Here is a 19,736-nt window from a genome sequence, read left to right as displayed (position 1 = left end):
TTAAAACAGAAAAAAAAGCCTTCGTATTTATTTTGGGTGTCAACTGCGAGGTAAGATTAAGGCTTCATCTTCAAAAAGACTTGTCCAACATTGATCAAATCTCATTCTAATCATCAGTTTCAGACTAGCACAAATAAGCAGTCTTAAAAATGTATCAAAACACAACCAGAGATGGACACATCGTCCAAGTGAAAGACGGCCCTTCCCCTGAACAGTTCTGTACAGAACAGCCAAAAGGTCCTGTGTGTTGTGTGGCTGGCTGAGGTATGGATAACTGGCTCCCTGGTATGTGTAATGGGGTTGTGTTGATGGCACTGTGATGGTATGGCTGGTTTGGCAGGCTGCAAAGCTGGTATCAGTGTCCTCTGTGTCAGATGGGAGGCCAGCTCTTGGCCACGTCTTGGTGCTTAGCTTCAGGGATCCACTGGCAGTACGCAGTCAAGAGGACTGGAAGGAGAAAATTATGAGAAGAGAACATCATGATAAACTATTTGACACGTTTGACAGTCTCTCATTGAAATGACACAAATACGTACATTTGTCGTGGTTCTTCCAGGATGAGAGCAGTAAGTCTCTGCAGTCCACTCTCTCTGACACTAAAGCTCCCAGCAGAGCCTCAGTCCTGGGCTGGAGTCTGACAGAGGAAAAACAACATTAAGCACCAACACAGACAGACCATCCTATGTGGTGTAGTGAAAGGAACACTTGGCTTACTTTGCCCAGGTCTTCATCATGATGGAAGGGTTTGAGAGAAGATAACCGCTGTGCTGCTTCAATTTAGGGCAGACCTGAAACACACGACACACAAATAAAAGTGAGTGCAGTCAACCTCTGTTTTACTCCATCTAACCAGGTTTATCCCATAGAGATCTGTACTGCCTGACCTGACACTATAGAGCACACTTATAGGTTAAAGGGTTCCCTTTGGGATGCAGCCAGTGCTTTTAGTACCTGTCCTTCCAGAAGAAACTTGGCAAACAGTTTGTATCGTTCCAGGCCATCTGGGTAATCCATCTCTATAGCAGGAAGCTGCCAGCCACATCGGACTGGAGAATACGGGGAATAGAGTGTTAGGCTCAATCTCAATCAATGTTTCTGTGATTCTTCACATCCTCGCCTCCTTTTCTACTGTATTAGAGAAGGTCCAAGGTCCCTCCCCTCAGACCTTCCTCTCCAATACGTTTTGAGGAAATGAGAGGGGATTCAGGGAATTGAGAAAAGATTAATAGAGACATAGCCAGAGATCAGAGACGTTATAGCCCACACAGACCAGGGAGATACTGTATTACTGAACGTGACAAGGACAGGCATGGTGTAGAGCAGACTCACAAAAGGTGCTGGTACAGTGACATTTGACCCTGCCTGTAGAGGCACAGAGCCATGGCGACGGGGTCTCCAGAGGAGATCCAAAATGGCAGTACTGGGTGAGGAGCTGGGGAACCCACTCTGGTTCTACCGCTGACACACCTGAGAGACAAATCTCCTAGTTAACAGCTGTTGGCATAATGGAATACCGATGAGATTAAACTGTACTAAGTGTTTCACCTACCTCTCATGTACATCTTGGTGGTCTCCAAGACCTCCTGATAGACCACAAACTGAGGTAGCGTTTTAAACAGGGCTGAGGAGGGGTGGATGTAGACTGGCTCATCCAGGAGTGGGGTCTGAAAAGGGTTAACACAACACTATCAACAAGCAGGATCAGAAATGGGACTAAGAAACACAAAGATAAAAATAAACAAAAAAACTTTCCTCACCAATCAGTATTATAGGTGAACTCACCTTGTATCCATTCCTCCATTTTGGGTCTAGAAGTTCCTCTTGCTGTACCCGTCTGGCGAGGTGGTCTCCCAGTCCCGCCAGCACTATCTGACGTAAACACACCACCTGGCTCTCAGTAGGTGGAGCCATCTTACAGTCCACAAACACACCCACCTCTGGACACACTGAGTTCACTATTGAAGGAGAGGACAGAGTTTTTACTTAAGAATTGCACTGTTGGTTAGGGCCTGTAAGTAAGCATTTCACTCGAAGGTCGACACCTGTTGTATTTGGCGCACGTGACAAATAAACTTTGATTTATTTATTTGTGTGTGTGTGTGTGTGTGTGTGTGTGTGTGTGTACCTGCGTTGGTGAGCTGTCCTCTAAGTCGTCTGATCTCCAGCATGGCTTTATACCGCAGTCCATTCTCCTCACAGAATTTAAGAGTGCAGCCAGCAAACTCACACGCACCCACAGCACCTGAGGTAACCCATCATACTTTAACAGACACATGTAGTACACTACCGGTCAAAAGTTTTACAACACCTACTCATTCAACGGTTTCTCTTTTTTTTGAACATTTTTTACTATTTTCTACAACGTAGAAGAATAGTGAAGACATCAAAACTATGAAAAAAATACATGTGGAATCATGTAGTAACCAAAAAAAATCAAAATTTATTTGAGATTCTTCACATAGCCACCCTTTGCCTTGATGACAGCTTTGCACACTTTTGGTATTTTCTCAACCAGCTTCACCTGGAATGCTTTTCCAACAGTCTTGAAGGAGTCCCTACATATACTGAGCACTTGTCGGCTGCTTTTCCTTCACTCTGTGGTCCAACTCATCACAAACCATCTCAATTGGGTAGAGGTTGGGGGATTGTGGAGGCCAGGTCATCTGATGCAGCACTCCATCACTCTCCTTCTTGGTAAAATAGCCCTTACACAGCCTGGAGGTGTGGGACTAAGCCCAAACCAGATGGGATGGCGTATCACTGCAAAATGCACACTGGTTAAGTGTGCCTTGAAACGCTAAATAAATCACAGACAGTGTCACCATCAAAACACCACCACACCATAACACCTCCTCCATACTTTACGGTGGGAAATACACATGCAGAGATGATCCGTTCACACACACACACACACCGCGTCTCACAAAGACACAGCAGATGGAACCAAAAATATCAAATTTGGACTCCAGACCAAAGGACTAATTTCCACCAGTCTGATGTCCATTGCTCGTGTTTCTTGGCCCAAGCAAGTCTCTTCTTATTGGTATCCTTTAGAAGTGGTTTCTTTGCAGCAATTCACCCATAAAGGCCTGATTCTCCTCTGAAGAGTTGATGTTGAGATGTGTCTGTTACTTAACTCTGTGAAGCATTTATTTGGGTTGCAATTTCTGAGGCTGGCAACTCTAATGAACTTGTCCTCTGCAGCAGAGGTAACTCTGGGTCTTTCTTTACTGTAATGGTCCACATGAGAGCCAGTTTCATCATGGAGCTGCAGCAGAGGTAACTCTGGGTCTTTCTTTACTGTAATGGTCCACAAGAGAGCCAGTTTCATCATGGCGGTTGATGGTTTTTGCGACTGCACTTGAAGAAACTTTCAAAGTTCTTGAAATGTTCCATATTGACTGACCTTCATGTCTTAAAGTAATGATGGACTGTCAATTCTCTTGCCATAATATGGACTTGGTCTTTTACCAAATAGGACTCTCTTCTGTATACCCCCCTATCTTGTCACAACACAACTGATTGGCTCAAACGCATTGAGGAAAAAATTCCACTAATTAACTTTTATCAAGGCACACCTGCTAATTGAATGCATTCCAGGTGACTACCTCATGAAGCTGGTTGAAAGAATGCCAAAAGTGTGTAAAACTCTCAAGGCAAAGGGTGGCTATTTGAAGAATCTCAAATCTAAAATTTATTTTGATTTGTTTAACACTTTTTTGGGTTACTACATGATTCCATGTGTGTTATTTCATAGTTTTGATGTCTTCACTTTTATTCAACAATGTAGAAAATAGTAAAAACAAAGAAAAACCCTTCAATGAGTAGGTGTTCTAAACCTTTTGACTGGTAGTGTACAGAACACACACACAAAGAAAACCACCACCACACCCTCATACGCTCACACTCCAGCCTTACCCAGCAGGACCATGAGGTCCCCCAGCAGTAGAGAGGCTCCCTGCCCAGCCCACAGCCTCCTCATCTGGGCCAGCCGGGCTCGACGCTGGGCCAGCTTGGAGCTCTCATCCTCACTACCAGCAGGTCTGGACCAATAGAGACAGTGGAGAGAGAATGTAGACGCAAACACTTTAGGATCTTGTTTAAATATGCATTTCACAATAAGTAACAAAACCAAAACACTGTTTGATCAGAAACACATGCTATTCTAATGTCTATGTATTTTAGAATAATCCTATAAAACACACATTTCCTCTACTCTCTCTCTGCCCCTCACCTGTCCAGATCCTCAAAGATCTCCCGGACCGTCATGGCGGCCACCACAGCGATGACGTAAGGCAGACAGTCCTGCTGCTTCCCTAGCGCCAGCATCTTAGCGTAGCGTGGTGACACGGGGAATGATGCCATTGCCCTGCCCAAGGGGCTGATGGGACAGCTCAGACGCGCTCGCTCCATCTCCTTAACCCTAAAGCAGATAGAGATGGATTTATCGTGGGTGGGTTTGCTGCAGGAGGGGATAGTGAGGTAGAGGATCTGAAGAGGGGACCTCAGATATACCTGCTGAGAAGTGAGTTTTTGAGCCGTGAGGTAGGTTGAGTGAAGGGTGAGAGAGAGTGAGTCAGGTTTAACCGCTTACCGTCCGGTGCGTGGCGGCTCCTCTAGGGCTCCCAGTGAAACCAGTAACTGTTCTGCTGCCACCAGCGCCTCAGCTGAGGGAGTTGTGGGGAATGGGAAGTTGACCACCTGAACACACAGGAAAACACCATTAGCCAAATAGGTAGTGTCTGACTAATTTCACAGGAAGACTTTCTCCCTCTTTACAGCATCAATCAATCTGTTATTTCTCTGACCTTGTCTATGTTAAGGTCCTTCATCTGTAGTACCAGGTCCTCAACTGGCCTGCGGGTGATCTCTGCCTCTGAGAACAGACTGAAGTCTCCAAACACCGCTGATGAGTACAGCCTAGCACACACAGTCATAGCACATTACATTTTATCCCAGTTAGAAATGATTGAGGTTAAAAATGGGGTGTGAAAGAATTTACTTTAACAATTAAACACCCCTTTCCAGTTCTGACCTATAGCAGTGTCCAGGTTCGGTACGGCCTGACCGGCCTGCCCTCTGATTGGCTGAGGCCTGTGAGGTCCAGGAGACCTTGAAGGAGGAGACCCCCGTGACGCGGTCGTAGAAGCGCTTCTTGACCCGACCGCAGTCGACCACATACTTTATCCCCGGGATGGTTAGAGAGGTTTCTGCTACGTTGGTAGCCACGACACACAGACGTGTACCATGAGGAGGGGGCTGGAACACCTGGACACAAAGATTAGAAACACACATAGACACAGTTGAAGCCGGAAGTTTATATACACTTAGGTTGGAGTCATTAAAACTTGTTTTTCAACCACTCCACAAATTTCTTGTAAACAAACTATAGTTCTGGCAAGTCGGTTAGGACCTCTACTTTGTGCATGACACAAGTCATTTTTCCAACAATTGTTTACAGGCAGATCATTTACCTGTATCACAATTCCAGTGGGTCAGAAGTTTACATACGCTAAGTTGACTGTGCCTTTAAACAGCTGGGAAAATTCCAGAAAATTATGTCATGGCTTTAGAAGCGTCTGATAGGCTAATTGACATAATTTGAGTCAATTGGAGATGTACCTGTGCATGTATTTCAAGGCCTACCTTCAAACTCAATGCTTCTTTGCTTGACATCATGGGAAAATCAAAAGAAATAAGCCAAGACATCAGAAAAAAAACATTGTAGACCTCCACAAGTCTGGTTCATCCTTGGGAGCAATTTCCAAACGCCTGGAGGTACCACGTTCATCTATACAAACAATAGTACGCAAGTATAAACACCATAGGGCCACGCAGCCGTCATACCGCTCAGGAAGGAGACGCGTTCTGTATCCAAGAGAACGTACGTTGGTGCGAAAAGTGAAAATCAATCCCAGAACAACAGCAAAGGACCTTGTGAAAATGCTGGAGGAAACAGGTACAAAAGTATCTATATCCACAGTAAAACGAGTCCTAAATCGACATAACCTTAAAGGCCGCTCAGCAAGGAAGAAGCCACTGCTCCAAAACCACCATAAAAAAAGCCAGACTACAGTTTGCAACTGCACATGGGGACAAAGGTCGTATTTTTTGGAGAAATGTCCTCTGGTCTGATGAAACAGAAATAGAACTGTTTGGCCATAATGACCATCGTTATGTTTGGTGGGGAAAAGGGGAGGCTTGCAAGCCGAAGAACACCATCCCAACCGTGAAGCACGGGGTGGCAACATCATGTTGTGGGGGTGCTTTGTTGCAGGACGGACTGGTGCACTTCACAAAATAGATGGCATCATGAGGTAGGAAAATTATGTGGATATATTGAAGCAACATCTCATGACATCAGTTAGGAAGTTAAAGCTTGGTCGCAAATGGGTCTTCCAAATGGACAATGACCCCAAGCATTCTTCCAAAGTTGTGGCAAAATGGCTTAAGGACAACAAAGTCAAGGTATTGGAGTGGCCATCACAAAGCCCTGACCTCAATCCTATAGAAAATTTGTGGGCGGAACTGAAAAAGTGTGAGCAAACAAGGAGGCCTACAAACCTGACTCAGTTACACCAGCTCTGTCAGGAGGAATGGGCCAAAATTCACCCAACTTATTGTGGGAAGCTTGAAGAAGGCTACCCCAAACGTTTGACCCAAGTTAAACAATTTAAAGGCAATGCTACCAAATACTAATTGAGTGCATGTAAACTTCTAACCCACTGGGAATGTGATGAAATAAATAAGAGCTGAAAAACACTTATTATTCTGACATTTCACATTCTTAAAATAAAGTGGTGATCCTAAATGACCTAAGACAGAGAATTTTTACTAGGATTAAAATGTCAGGAATTGTGGAAAACTGAGATTAAATGTAGCTGGCTATGGTGTATAAACTTCCGACTTCCACTGCACAATAAGCATGCACACAAGGACAAGCTCGCACAGACAGACACAGATCAAATATCCATGCATTAATGCAACGATATCACTTAATCTACTGTAGATTTCTTGTGCCAAGTGGCCCGTCTTACCTTAGCCTGCTGCTCTGGAGCCAGGAGAGAGTAGAGGGGGAGGACATAAAGAGGGAGGGACGGGTCCGCCTTCTCCTCTACAAACACGGAAAGAGAACATATGAATCAAGGATACACACCTGAGAGCTGTAGGGCAACACATACACCTAGCTGTACTTTTCTCTTACCTGTGTCTGCAGCATCGTCTCCTAGTTCTAGGTCTGACCCCTCATCATCTATCCCCGCCAGACGGTCCTCGTCTCCCTCATCCACCGGCAACGCTGAGTAATTATCCAGGTCAATACGGGGTAGGGACTACTCACACACAGAAACCACACAAACAGCATTAAAACATTCACTCACACACTTCTCAACAGTGACAGAATAACTAAGTAGTACATACCACAGTTCTCTTATGTTTGGCTTTCTTAAACTTCTTCATCTCATCTGAGTAGTCTGTTGCTGCCTCCTCTCCCTCACCTTATCAGAACACACAGTCATACATTTTACACGGTGTAAAGACTGTGTGCATAAAAAAATATATAATAATAATAATCTTTTTTTTTTTTTTTTTAAACTTACCAGTAGCTGTATTGCCCCTCCTGAAAGGGAAGGCCCTCCGCAGTCTCCTGCAGACAGAGTGGACCTCAGCCTGACCAGTCAGGAACACCAGGATACCCCCAGGGGGCAGCATGCGGTGGATCTTACAGGTCTTGTGGAACACCTCTCCAGTGTAGTCCTCCAGAGGAGTCCGTTTGTTAAAGTGAACGCTTACAGGGAACTGACGGGCCTCCACCTTTATGACGGGAGGAGGAGTAGGAAACAGCTTCCTGTTTTCTGTGAAGTCCTCCACACGCAGAGTAGCTGACATCACTATCAGCTTCATGGGGAGGCCTTTCTGTATGACACACAGGAAACAACAGGGTAGTGGAAAATAAGGACAACAGCAAGCTGGGTAGAGAAGTCTGCTAATAAATCATTATTAAACACATTTTCGATTGAGTAAATAGTTTATAAATCTTTACATAACAGTTGTGCATATGTTAACTAACAGGCCCAAGGTGTCAGGAACCCCCAGTCACTTGTTGATGTTCTTTTTTTAATAACAAAAAAAAATGAACCCCATCTGTCTGACCTTGTTTCTGAGTGGTACGATGCGTGACAGCAGGCCAATCAGGATGTCTGTGTACACACTCCTCTCATGGGCCTCATCTATGATGATCACACTGTACCTCTGGAGCAGGAAGTCCTACAGCAGAGAGCGACAAACTTAGATTGCATTTCAAATAGCACCCCATCCTATACAGTAGCACACTACGGGCTCTGGTCAAAAGTAGTGCAACAAATGGACTAGGGTGCCATTTGGGTGACTGAGGCAAATAGACTAAGAATGGAGTCATACAATAAATATGGAAAAACATGGGGGGGCAGATAGGTAGGGAGGGGGAAGGATGGAACAAGTGAAGGGAAGGATAGAGAATAAGGAGAGGGGGTGGGAGGATTACCTTCTGAATCTCCTTCAGCAGGACTCCGTCTGTCATGAACTTGATCTTGGTGTCACTGGTCACATTCCCCTCATAACGGATCTGGTACGACACCACCCTAACAACAGACAACCAAACACACAGAGAGCCTCAGACACAACTGGAAACGAAATCCAAACACTAACCATTGTGTGTGTGTGTGTGTGTGTGTGTACCGTGTAGACAGGTTCATCTCTTTGGCCACTCTGTTGGACATACTGACAGCTGCCACTCTCCTAGGCTCTGTCACACCAATGATTCCAGTGCCACTGGAGAGTAACAGGAGGGAGAGGGGTAAACAGAGATATGATGGTATTAGTGGAGTGAAAAAAGGCTTCAAATAAACATACAACAAGATAAGTGGTGAATAAGATAGAGTGAAGCAGAGAAAAAGAAGAGCAGGGTGTGTGTGTTACCTGGCATATCCAGCCTCGTACAAGAACTGGGGTACCTGGGTGGTTTTACCACTTCCCGTCTCTCCACACAGAACCACAAAACTGTTCTCTCTCACCGCCTCCATGATTACTTGCTCCTCAGCCAGCACTGGCAGCCTCAGACGGGAATCCTACACACATTGCAGGACAAACACACAAAAACACATGCGCGCACACAGCAGGAGAAAAAGACAAATGCACACGGCTTGAGAAAAAAAAAAGAGAATGTGCATGAGAAACAAACACACACCACAAGAAACACACACCTGTATCTCTGGCAGTCTGTCCACGGAGATGAAGATTGCTGGCTCGGAAGGTTTTTTACTGGAGGCCCGAGCAGGGCCTGACTCCTCGCTCATCTCCTTTTTCTCTTCTTTCTTTTCCACCTCTTTCTCCTGACAGGAGGAGGCTGGCTCTTTAGATTCTGAGACATTAGTGGCCTCCACCCTTCTATTCCCCATCCTGCTATCATCCATCTCTTCATCAGATGAGTCCAAATCACTACTCTCCTCTTCTGCCTTCTCTTCCTCTCGTGCTCTTCGTTTCCTCTTCCTGTTGGCTCCACTCAGGCTGCTGATCCTGGGCCCTGAGGCTCCGTCATCTACCTCATCAGGAGTCCTGAGAAAGTTACCACAGAGGATCACACACAAGTCTTCAGTTGCCCAGGACACTAATCACTCCAACTGAATATCATTGTTCATCAGTCAACCTGAGCTTATGGAAAGCATAACTAAACCAAATGCTGCTACAAGGGTGTGACAGTCCCACTGCCTTACTGTTTGGTCTGGTACTGCTTGTCTCCTGTGCCCAATTTGGAGGTGGTGTAGAGCAGCTTCAGTTCAGAGTCAGGCAGCTGCACTTCAGCCAGTTTGGCCAGGATGTCTACTCTCTGGTCAAAGGAGGAAGATGATGAATAGTGTAGTTTCATGTTTTTGTGCAGAACTATTTCAAATGACACACTTCATAATTATACTTGACTGAAACTGGCCTGGTCTGACTCAGAGAAGGCAGATTGAGAATGTTACCTTAGCTTTCTTCTCTTTGACCTCCAGGACTTTTTGTAGATGTTTCCTCTGTTTCTTGGTAAGGGGCTGTTTCTTAGTAAGGGCCTTCTCAATGCCCCTCTTCTTCTTGGGTTTGGTGGCTGGGAGGACCAGGGCATTGCTCTCGTCCACCCCCTTTAGGTTGGCCCCGTCTGTGGGACAGAGAACAGAGTATCATGAGTACACAAGAATCACACCCATTACAACACCAACCTCACGAACAGTAGTTGTACATTTTAGTAGCAGACGCTCTTATCCAGAGGGACTTAACAGTAGAGTGCAAAAATGTTCATACTTAGTTACCATGTATCTCTCCCCTTCACCACCCTCGTGAGTACCTACATATTTTGAGAGCCATCGGGCCACAGGCGCTTGAGTGTTGTACCTTTGAGTTCCACTACAACAGTCTTCCCCTCCTCCTTGGCCTCTGGAGGTGGATGTGTCTCGTTCTGCTCCCGTCCCTTCCAGTTGTGCCTCTTCCTCAGTCGCCCCATCTTACGGCACGTAACAGACAGGAGCTCTGTGGATCGCACAAGGAGAGCTTCGCATTGACAGGGAGGTGAGTGCTACAAGTTCCCATTTAAATATATCGGTACTAATGCGTTGTTAAGCGGTTTTGAAAACAAATGTAGCCGCTGGTAGAAAGAGCCTAAACAGCTACGGTAGCTAACGTTACTGATGCTAGCAAAACTATTCTTGTGAAACGCTAACGTTAACTCCATTGGCTAGCTAATACAAACCACGAACAACAACACTCACCGTGTCAATACGTAGAAATGATGGTAATGTATGGCGCATAAACGTTAAAGACAAAATGCCGTCCAGCTCGCTGTTGAAACTTTTCCAGGATCTCACGTGTATACAACATTAAGCCTGGGTCCGTCACACATTATGTTCCGATACTGATACATGATCGGTATGAAAGTTCCGCCGTCTTTTTCAGAACGCTATGGTTATGTATTTATGTATTACAATATCTTTGAACGTTCCAGTGAATAACGCATTTTTATTCGATGAAACAGACGTACAATAGCTAATATGACACATGTGTATGGTGATGTGCTAAACTGTTCTGTGTGGAAGTGTATGGAATAGCCTAGGTCTAATGTAGCCTAGGCAGACGATAGCGGGCGCCAGATCTGCACTGTCGTCTAGGGTTGATGTGCCTAGTAGTAATACCAAAGACAGTACCAACTCTGTGTCGTCCGTGGACTGGGTCCTACACAAAGCATCCTCCATTCAGGCTGAAAAATGATAATTTTACTCTTTTAACTAGCTTTAATGGCGAGCCGTCGAATAAAAAAAACTGAAGCTGGTTGAGATAATGCCAAACGTGAAGAAAGCTGCCATTAAGGCAAAGGGTGGCTACTTTGAAGAATATCAAATATAAAATACTTTTGTATTTGTTTAACACTTTTTTGCTTACTACATGATTCCAAATGTGTTATTTCATAGTTTCCATGTCTTCACTATTATTCTACAATGTATAAAATAGTACAAATAAAGAATAACCCTTGAGTAGTAGGTGTGTCTAAACTTTTGACTGGTAATGTACATCCCAAACCTTTAAAAATACACCCATTTAAGAAATGATAACACAATACAGTATTATTGTAAATTAAATGTTATCTCTATCTGCAATGTATTCAAAGCTTGATGTATTATTTTAACAGCTTTATTGAGTGATGCAAGCAATGAAACATATTGAAAGAATCCTCAGAAAATAAATGCATAACCACTTGTATTTGCCCATGTTTCTTGTCCTGTGAGTCCCCTTTCAAGCTCACCAGCTTGACCCCTTTAAGGTTCTCTCTACTCTGCCTTTCGCTGTTTCCTCTCCCTCTTCTCCCTCCTTGCCTACCTGGCCCCTCCCTCCCCTCTTCAGATGCTGCTGGCCTTCAGGGGCTCAGTCTCACTATTACTCATAAGCCCCTACCCCCCCAGCAAAGCTCTCCTCTGTGGTCCTTCGTGCCTCACGGGACAGCCTTTCAAACCTCCTCAGGAACACGACCATGGCACCCAGCAGCCCCACCTGCACCGCCACAAACACAAACAGAAAGACCTGGGAGGCCAGTGCCAGGTCACAGTACCAGTAGTGACAGGACTCCAAAACCTCCTCCTCAGCCAGGTAGACCACCAGCCTTCCCCGCAGGCCGGGAGGGGAACTGCAGGTGACATTGCTGTGTCCCACGTAGTCGACAGGCTGTTTGAGCAGCCAGGAACGCAGGTAGAGCACGCCGCAATCACACGCCCAGGGGTTGCCATGGAGAGAGACAGAGCGGAGGGAGGAAAGGGAGTCCAGCAGGCCGTTGGGGAGCGTGGTCAGCTGGTTGTCGTGGAGACGGAGCTCGATGCTGGCAGGAGGGAAGTGGGAGGGTAAAGAGGAGGTGGTGAGGGTGCGGCTGCTGCAGTCTACCTGACCACCATGACAGGAGCAGGACAAGGGACAGCCTGATGACCCTTCAACCCTCCCTGGGGTCAGCAAGAGGAGGAGCAGACCCAGGAGTTGGGTCACACATGGCAGGAACCCCCTCATCATCACTGCCAACTCTGGAGAGGGAGGGAGGGTGAAAGGATGGAGAGAGAGAGAGAGAGAGGTAGGGAGACATGTCATACTGGAAGGGTGGAGGAGAAACAATACCAACTCATGTCTGTGGATGTCTCTGCCATGTGAGGGATGCAGATATCATTTTAGTGTGAGTGTGAAATTAGTCATTAAAATAGAATATGTATAATTCCAAGCAAGGGAGATAGCAACCCAAAAGGCCTTTTCACACTGCATTGTTCTTAGCACAAGGCTAGACTGGCCCTGTGCGGGGTCATTCCTACACTGTGGTACCCTTTTCTGTCCACAGGAAATATCACTTCTTATTTAGTGTTAAATGTGGATTCTAGGCCTCCCGGGTGGCGCAGTGGTTAAGGGCACTGTACTGCAGCGCCAGCTGTGCCACAAGAGACTCTGGATGCGCGCTAAGCAGTAGGGCTTGGTTGGGTTGTGTACCGGAGGACGCATGACTTTCAACCTTCATCTCTCCCGAGCCCGTACGGGAGTTGTAGCGATGAGACAAGATAGTAGCTACTAAACAATTGGATACCACGAAATTGGGGAGAAAAAGGGGTACAGTTATAATTTTTTTTTAAATGTGGATTCCAAAATGCTTTAAATATAAGGTCAGATGTCCTTTACCTCAAGAACACAAAAATATGGATATTGAACACTTTTTTTCAATGGATAGCGTTTTTGCTTTGTTCCTGGGTGTTATTCATCAACTTCCACAAGAAATATAAGCCTTAAACTACAATCTTACTTCATTATTTTATAGTCCTAGTTAAATTCTCTCTGATAAAATTATTTTTTCATAATTATTGTATTTATTATTATTTTATTTGATATTTTTATGTGTGACTGATATCCCTTTTGTTCGTTGTTCACTCACTATGGCTAATTTGGGCTTCAAATGTCCAGCCTGTTAGGTTCCACCCTGTTGGGTTTATGCACCTAACAAGTTGGGAAAATGCACCACCCCAAAAATATGTGCCTTTTTTTCTGGAGTTATGAGGTCCACAAAAGGCACCGCGTTGTAGGAATGACCCGGCTAGCTTAGCCAGTGTTCACACAAACATTTGTTAACCTGGGCTAAGATTTAGCCCTGGGCTAAGGATTCCGCTGGTGTAAAGTACTTAAGTAAAAATACTTTATAGTACCACGTACATTGTTTTTGGAGGTATCTGTACATTACTTTACTATTTATATTTTTGACTACTTTTACTTTAACTTCAATACATTCATTCCCTAAGAGAAATGTACTTTTTACTCCATACAGTGTATATTTCCCCTGATATCCAAATGCGCTCCTTAAATTTTGAATGCTTAACAGGACAGGAAAATGGTCCAATTCACACACTTATCAAGAGAACATCCCTGGTCATCCCTACTGCCTCTGATCTGGCAGACTCACTAAACACAAATGCTTTGTTAGTAAATTATGTCTTGAGTGTTAGAGTGTACCCCTGGCTATCTGTAAGTTTATAAAACACACAAATTGTGTTTTCTGGTTTGCTTAATATAAGGAATTTGAAATTATTAATACCTTTACTTTTGATACTTAAGTATATTTTAGCAATTACATTTACTTTTAATACTTGAGTAAAAGTGAAAGTCACCCAGTAAAAGTCTAAAAGTATTTGGTTTTAAATATACTTTAGTAATTATGATGATTGGGTACTTTTTCCACCACTGAAGGATTCACACACTTGTACTCCAAAGCCCCGAGCTAACGGACAATTTGGACCAACATTCTATCTCTGACTCGCGCCCAATGTTATAAACGCTAAGACATTTATTAATCCATTAATTCCTCTTGCTTCTGGGCTAGCATTTTATTTCCTCTTGCTTCTGGGCTAGCATTTGATTACCTCTTGTTCTGGGCTAGCATTTAATTTCCTCTTGCTTCTGGGCTAGCATTTAATTTCCTCTTGCTTCTGGGCTAGCATTTCATTTCCTCTTGCTTCTGGGCTAGCATTTCATTTCCTCTTGCTTCTGGGCTAGCATTTCATTTCCTCTTGCTTCTGGGCTAGCATTTCATTTCCTCTTGCTTCTGGGCTAGCATTTCATTTCCTCTTGCTTCTGGGCTAGCATTTGATTTCCTCTTGCTTCTGGGCTAGCATTTGATTTCCTTTTGCTTCTGGGCTAGCATTTCATTTCCTCTTGCTTCTGGGCTAGCATTTGATTTCCTCTTGCTTCTGGGCTAGCATTTGATTTCCAACAGTGATGGTTTGTATAAACCTTGCTGTCTGCCAGTCAGACATCAAGAAACAATGTTTCACTTTTGAAATTCGATCTTGCTGCTGTGCAGAGAATGCTGTCAACGAACGAGATATCAACTTTCCTGATCCAGGCGAAGTCATGCAACAATATTATTATTATGGATATATGCAATGCTGGAGTGGTGTAAAGCTTGCTGCCATCGGACTCTGGAGCAATGGAAACGATCTGGCAGTCCGATGGACGAATCTGGGTTTGACGGGTGCCAGGAGGAGCTACCTGTCCAAATGCATAGTGCCAACTTTAACGTTTGGTGGAGGAGGAATAATGGTCTGGGGCTGTTTTTCATGGTTCGGGCTAGGCCCTTTAGTTCCAGTGAAGGCAAATATTATTGCTACACAATAAAAATTACATTCTAGATGATTCTGTGCTCCCAACTTTGTGGCAACAGTTTGGGGAAGGCCCTTTCCTGTTTCAGCATGATAATGCCCCTGTGCACAAAGCGAGGTCCATACAGAAATGGTTTGTCGAGATCGGTGTGGAAGAACTTGACTGGCCTGCACAGAGCCCTGACCTCAACCCCATTGAACACCTTAGGGATGAAACCCTACTAATACACCACGACTGGTATACCCGAAGTAACCGCACGAGGAGGCTATAACAGACTTCCTCCATCGCGATGTTCCTCTAAGGCCCTTCTGCTAGCTTGCTAGCCCCGGCCTGCTAGCTCTCTGAATCGCCTTGCCTATGATCAATTGGCTACACATGCCTCTCCCTAATGTCAATATGCCTTGTCCATTGCTGTTCTGGTTAGTGATTATTATCTTATTTCACTGTAGAGGCTCTAACCCTGCTCAATATGCCTTAGCCAACCAATTAGTTCCACCTCCCACACATACAGTGACATCACCTGGTTTAAATGTGTCTAGAGACAATATCTCTCTCATCATCACTGAATGCCTAGGTTTACCTCCAATGTATTTACATCCTACCATACCTTTGTCTGTACATTATGCCTTGAATCTATTCTATCGCGCCCAGAAACCTGCTCCTTTTACTCTCTGTTGCAAATGTACTAGACAACCAGTTCTTATAGCCTTTAGCCGTACCCTTATCCTACTCCTCTTCTGTTCCTCTGGTGATGTAGAGGTTAATCCAGGACCTGCAGTGCCTTGCTCCACTCCTATTCCCCAGGTGCTCTCATTTGTTGACTTCTGTAACCGTAAAAACCTTGGTTTCATGAATGTTAACATTAGAAGCCCCCTCCCTATGTTTGTTTTATTCACTGCTTTATCACACTCTGCCAACTCGGATGTTTTAGCCATGTCTGAATCCTGGCTTAGGAAGACCACCAAAAACTCTGAAATTTCCATCCCTAACTATAACATTTTCCGACGAGATAGAACTGCCAAAGGTGGTGGAGTTGCAATCTACTGCAGATATAGCCTGCAGAGTTCTGTCTTACATTCCAGGTCTGTACCCAAACAATTCAAGCTTCTACTTTTAAAAATCCACCTTTCCAGAAACAAGTCTCTTACCGTTGCCGCTTGCCATAGACCACCCTCTGCCCCCAGCTGTGCCCTGGACTTCATATGTGAATTGATTGCCCCCCATCTATCTTCAGAGCTCGTGCTGCTAGCAGACCTAAACTGGGACATGCTTAACACCCCGGCCATCCTACAATCTAAGCTTGATACCGTCAATCTCACACAAATTGTCAATGAACCTACCAGGTAGAACCCCAAATCCGTAAACACGGGCACCTTCATAGATATCATCCTAACCAACTTGCACTCCAAATACACCTCTGCTGTTTTCAACCAAGATCTCAGTGATCACTGCCTCATTGCCTGCATCCGTAATGGGTCTGCAGTCAAACGACCACCCCTCATCACTGTCAAACGCTCCCTAAAACACTTCAGCGAGCAGGCCTTTCTAATCGAACTGGCCCGGGTATCCAGGAAGGATATTGACCTCATCCCTTCAGTAGAGGAGGCCTGGTTATTCTTTAAAAGTGCCTTCCTCACCATCTTAAATAAGCAGGCCCCATCCAGGAACAGATATAGCCCTTGGTTCACTCCAGACCTGACTGCCATTGACCAGCACAAAAACATTCTGTGGCGTACTGCATTAGCATCGAATATCCCCCGTGATATGCAACTTTTCAGGGAAGTTAGGAACCAATATACACAGGCAGTGAGGAAAGCTAAGGCTAGCTTTTTCAAACAGAAATTTGCATCCTGTAGCACAAACTCAAAAAAGTTCTGGGACACTATAAAGTCCATGGAGAATGAGAGCACCTCCTCCTCCTCCTCCCAGCTGCCCACTGCACTGAGACTAGGAAACACTGTCACCACCGATAAATCCAATTGACAATTTCAATCAGCATTTTTCTATGGCTGGCCATGCTTTCCACCTGGCTACCCCTACCCCGGTCAACTGCCCTGCACCCCCCACAACAACTCGCCCAAGCCTCCCCCATTTCTCCTTCACCCAAATCCAGATAGCTGATGTTCTGAAAGAGCTGCAAACTCTGGACCCCTACAAATCAGCCGGGCTAGACAATCTGGACCCTCTCTTTCTAAAATAATCTGTCGAAATTGTTGCAACCCCTATTACTAGCCTGTTCAACCTCTTTCGTATCGTCTGAGATTCCCAAAGATTGGAAAGCTGCCTCGATCATCCCCCTCTTCAAAGGGGGAGACACTCTAGACCCAAATTGCTACAGACCTATATCTATGCTATCCTGCCTTTATAAGGTCTACGAAAGCCAAATTAACAAACAGATTACTCACCATTTCGAATCTCACCGTACCTTCTCCACTATGCAATCTGGTTTCAAAGCTGGTCATGGGTGCACTTCAGCCACGCTCAAGGTCCTAAACGATATCATAACCGCCATCGATAAGATACATTACTGTGCAGCCGTGTACATCGACCTGGCCAAGGCTTTCGACTCTGTCAATCACCACATTCTTATTGGCAGACTCAACAGTCTTGGTTTCTCAAATGACTGCCTCACCTGGTTCACCTCCTACTTCTCTGATAGAGTTCAGTGTGTCAAATCAGATGGCCTGTTGTCAGATGTCGCTCGTTGCTGATGATTCTCTGATCCACCTCTACGCAGACGACAACATTCTGTATACTTCTGGCCTTTCTTTGGACACTGTGTTAACTAACCTCCAGACGAGCTTCAATGCCGTACAACTCTCCTTCCGTGGCCTCCAACTGCTCTTAAATGCAAGTAAAACTAAATGCAAGCTCTTCAACCGATCGCTGCCTGCACCTATCCGCCTGTCCAGCATCACTAATCTGGACGGTTCTGACTTAGAATATGTGGACAACTACCAATACTTAGGTGTCTGGTCAGACTGTAAAATCTCCTTCCAGACTCACATTAAGCATCTACAATCCAAAATTAAATCTAGAATCGGCTTCCTATTTCGCAACAAAGCATCCTTCACTCATGCTGCCAAACATACCCTTGTAAAACTGAACATCCTTCCGATCCTCGACTTCGGCGATGTCATTTACAAAATAGCCTCCAACACTACTCAACAAATTGGACGCAGTCTATCACAGTGCCATTCGTTTTGTCATCAAAGCCCCATATACTACCCACCACTGCGACCTGTACGCTCTCGTTGGCTGGCCCTCGCTTCATACTCATTGCCAAACCCACTGGCTCCAGGTCATCTACAAGTCTTTGCTAGGTAAAGTCCCGCCTTATCTAACCTCACTGGTCACCATAGCAGCACCCACCCGTACCATGCGCTCCAGCAGGTATATCTCAATTCCACCTTTGGTCGCCTTTCCTTCCAGTTCTCTGCTGCCAATGACTGGAACGACCTGCAAAAATCACTGAAGCTGGAGACTCATATTTCCCTCACTAGCTTTAAGCACCAGCTGTCAGAGCAGCTCACAGATCACTGCACCTGTACATAGCCCATCTGTAAATAGCCCATCCAACTACCTCATCCCCTTACTGAATGTATTTATTTATCTTGCCCCTTTGCACCCCAGTATCTCTACTTGCACATTCATCTTCTGCACATCAATCACTCCAGTGTTTAATTAAAACTGTATTATTATTGACTGTATGTTTGTTGATTCCATGTGTAACTCTGTGTTGTTGTATGTGTCAAACTGCTGTGCTTTATCTTGGCCAGGTCGCAGTTGTAAATGAGAACTTGTTCTCAACTAGCCTACCTGGTTAAATAAAGGTAAACTAAATAATAATACAAATTGGAATGCCAACTGCAAGCCAGGCCTAGTCGCCCAACATTAGTGCCGACCTCACTAATGCTCGTGGCTGAACGGAAGCAAGTCCCCTCAGCAATGTTCCAACATCTAGTGGAAAGCCTTCCCAGAAGAGTGGAGGCTGTTATAGAAGCAACGGGGGACCAACTCCATATTAATGCAGATCATTTTGGAATGAGATGTTCAACGATACTTTTGGTCATGGAGTGTATATGAGGATTTGAAAATTATATCTAACCTTTGATCTTAATAACAATTCAGTTATACTCCATAGTAGTTGTTTTCTAAAGAGGAAACAGTTGTCAGACATTTTTATAACTACCACTGGAATTTATCTTTGACAGGTTTTTCTGACATCTTAGACCATTCTCCAATCAAATCAAATTTGATTGGTTGCGTACACATATTTATCATGCTTGTGATATCATACACAGAGAAAGCCTAATTAAACAGTTAATTAGGTTACAGTCATAGTGAAAGGTGTTATGGTCAGGAGAGGGTGCCTTACCTTCCCTGTTGTGTGTGGTCGTAGCAGGAGTGTGTGGTCGTAGCTGTTGCATGTGTTCATAGCAGGAGTGGTTTGCAACTCATCACTCAGAGGCATGAGAGTGTATAAAAGTCCAAGCTGGCCTGCACTGATAAAGCACCCTGACACTCACATATGGTTGACACACAATACTGATTGGACACAGGAA

At 44.8% G+C, this 19,736-nt stretch overlaps 1 protein-coding gene across 7 annotated transcripts; it reads right to left on the bottom strand.

Annotated features, from left to right (window-relative positions):
* On the bottom strand, window positions 1–19,655 carry dhx37 (DEAH-box helicase 37). 7 transcript variants are annotated; one of them, XM_090190923.1, is made up of 28 exons: window positions 19,550–19,652; window positions 15,891–15,995; window positions 12,107–12,566; window positions 10,402–10,536; window positions 9,999–10,168; window positions 9,750–9,862; window positions 9,240–9,591; window positions 8,956–9,104; window positions 8,716–8,808; window positions 8,522–8,618; window positions 8,152–8,265; window positions 7,599–7,914; window positions 7,420–7,496; window positions 7,205–7,331; window positions 7,038–7,114; window positions 5,036–5,268; window positions 4,809–4,920; window positions 4,595–4,701; window positions 4,235–4,423; window positions 3,919–4,043; window positions 2,126–2,242; window positions 1,783–1,955; window positions 1,550–1,664; window positions 1,330–1,467; window positions 952–1,046; window positions 715–788; window positions 537–634; window positions 1–447 (listed from the first exon to the last, which is right to left on the bottom strand). In XM_090190923.1, exons 3-28 carry the CDS (start codon window positions 12,279–12,281, stop codon window positions 371–373), a joined length of 3,648 nt encoding a protein of 1,215 aa, XP_090047049.1. In that variant the 5' UTR covers window positions 12,282–12,566; window positions 15,891–15,995; window positions 19,550–19,652; the 3' UTR covers window positions 1–370. The 7 variants fall into 7 exon arrangements, with proteins under 7 accessions (XP_090047049.1, XP_090047050.1, XP_090047051.1 ...); XM_090190924.1 differs by lacking the exon at window positions 15,891–15,995 and adding an exon at window positions 17,577–17,660 and having other exon boundaries at window positions 19,550–19,644; XM_090190925.1 differs by lacking the exon at window positions 15,891–15,995 and adding an exon at window positions 18,550–18,630 and having other exon boundaries at window positions 19,550–19,619.
* Window positions 19,656–19,736: the final 81 nt, after the last annotated feature.

The sequence above is a fragment of the Oncorhynchus mykiss genome, chromosome 11 (assembly GCF_057628025.1).
Source record: "Oncorhynchus mykiss isolate SJ-2025 chromosome 11, ASM5762802v1, whole genome shotgun sequence".
NCBI classification, from domain to species: Eukaryota; Metazoa; Chordata; class Actinopteri; order Salmoniformes; family Salmonidae; genus Oncorhynchus; species Oncorhynchus mykiss.
Note: the sequence above shows the minus strand (reverse complement) of the source record. Positions and strands in the feature narration are given on the sequence as shown.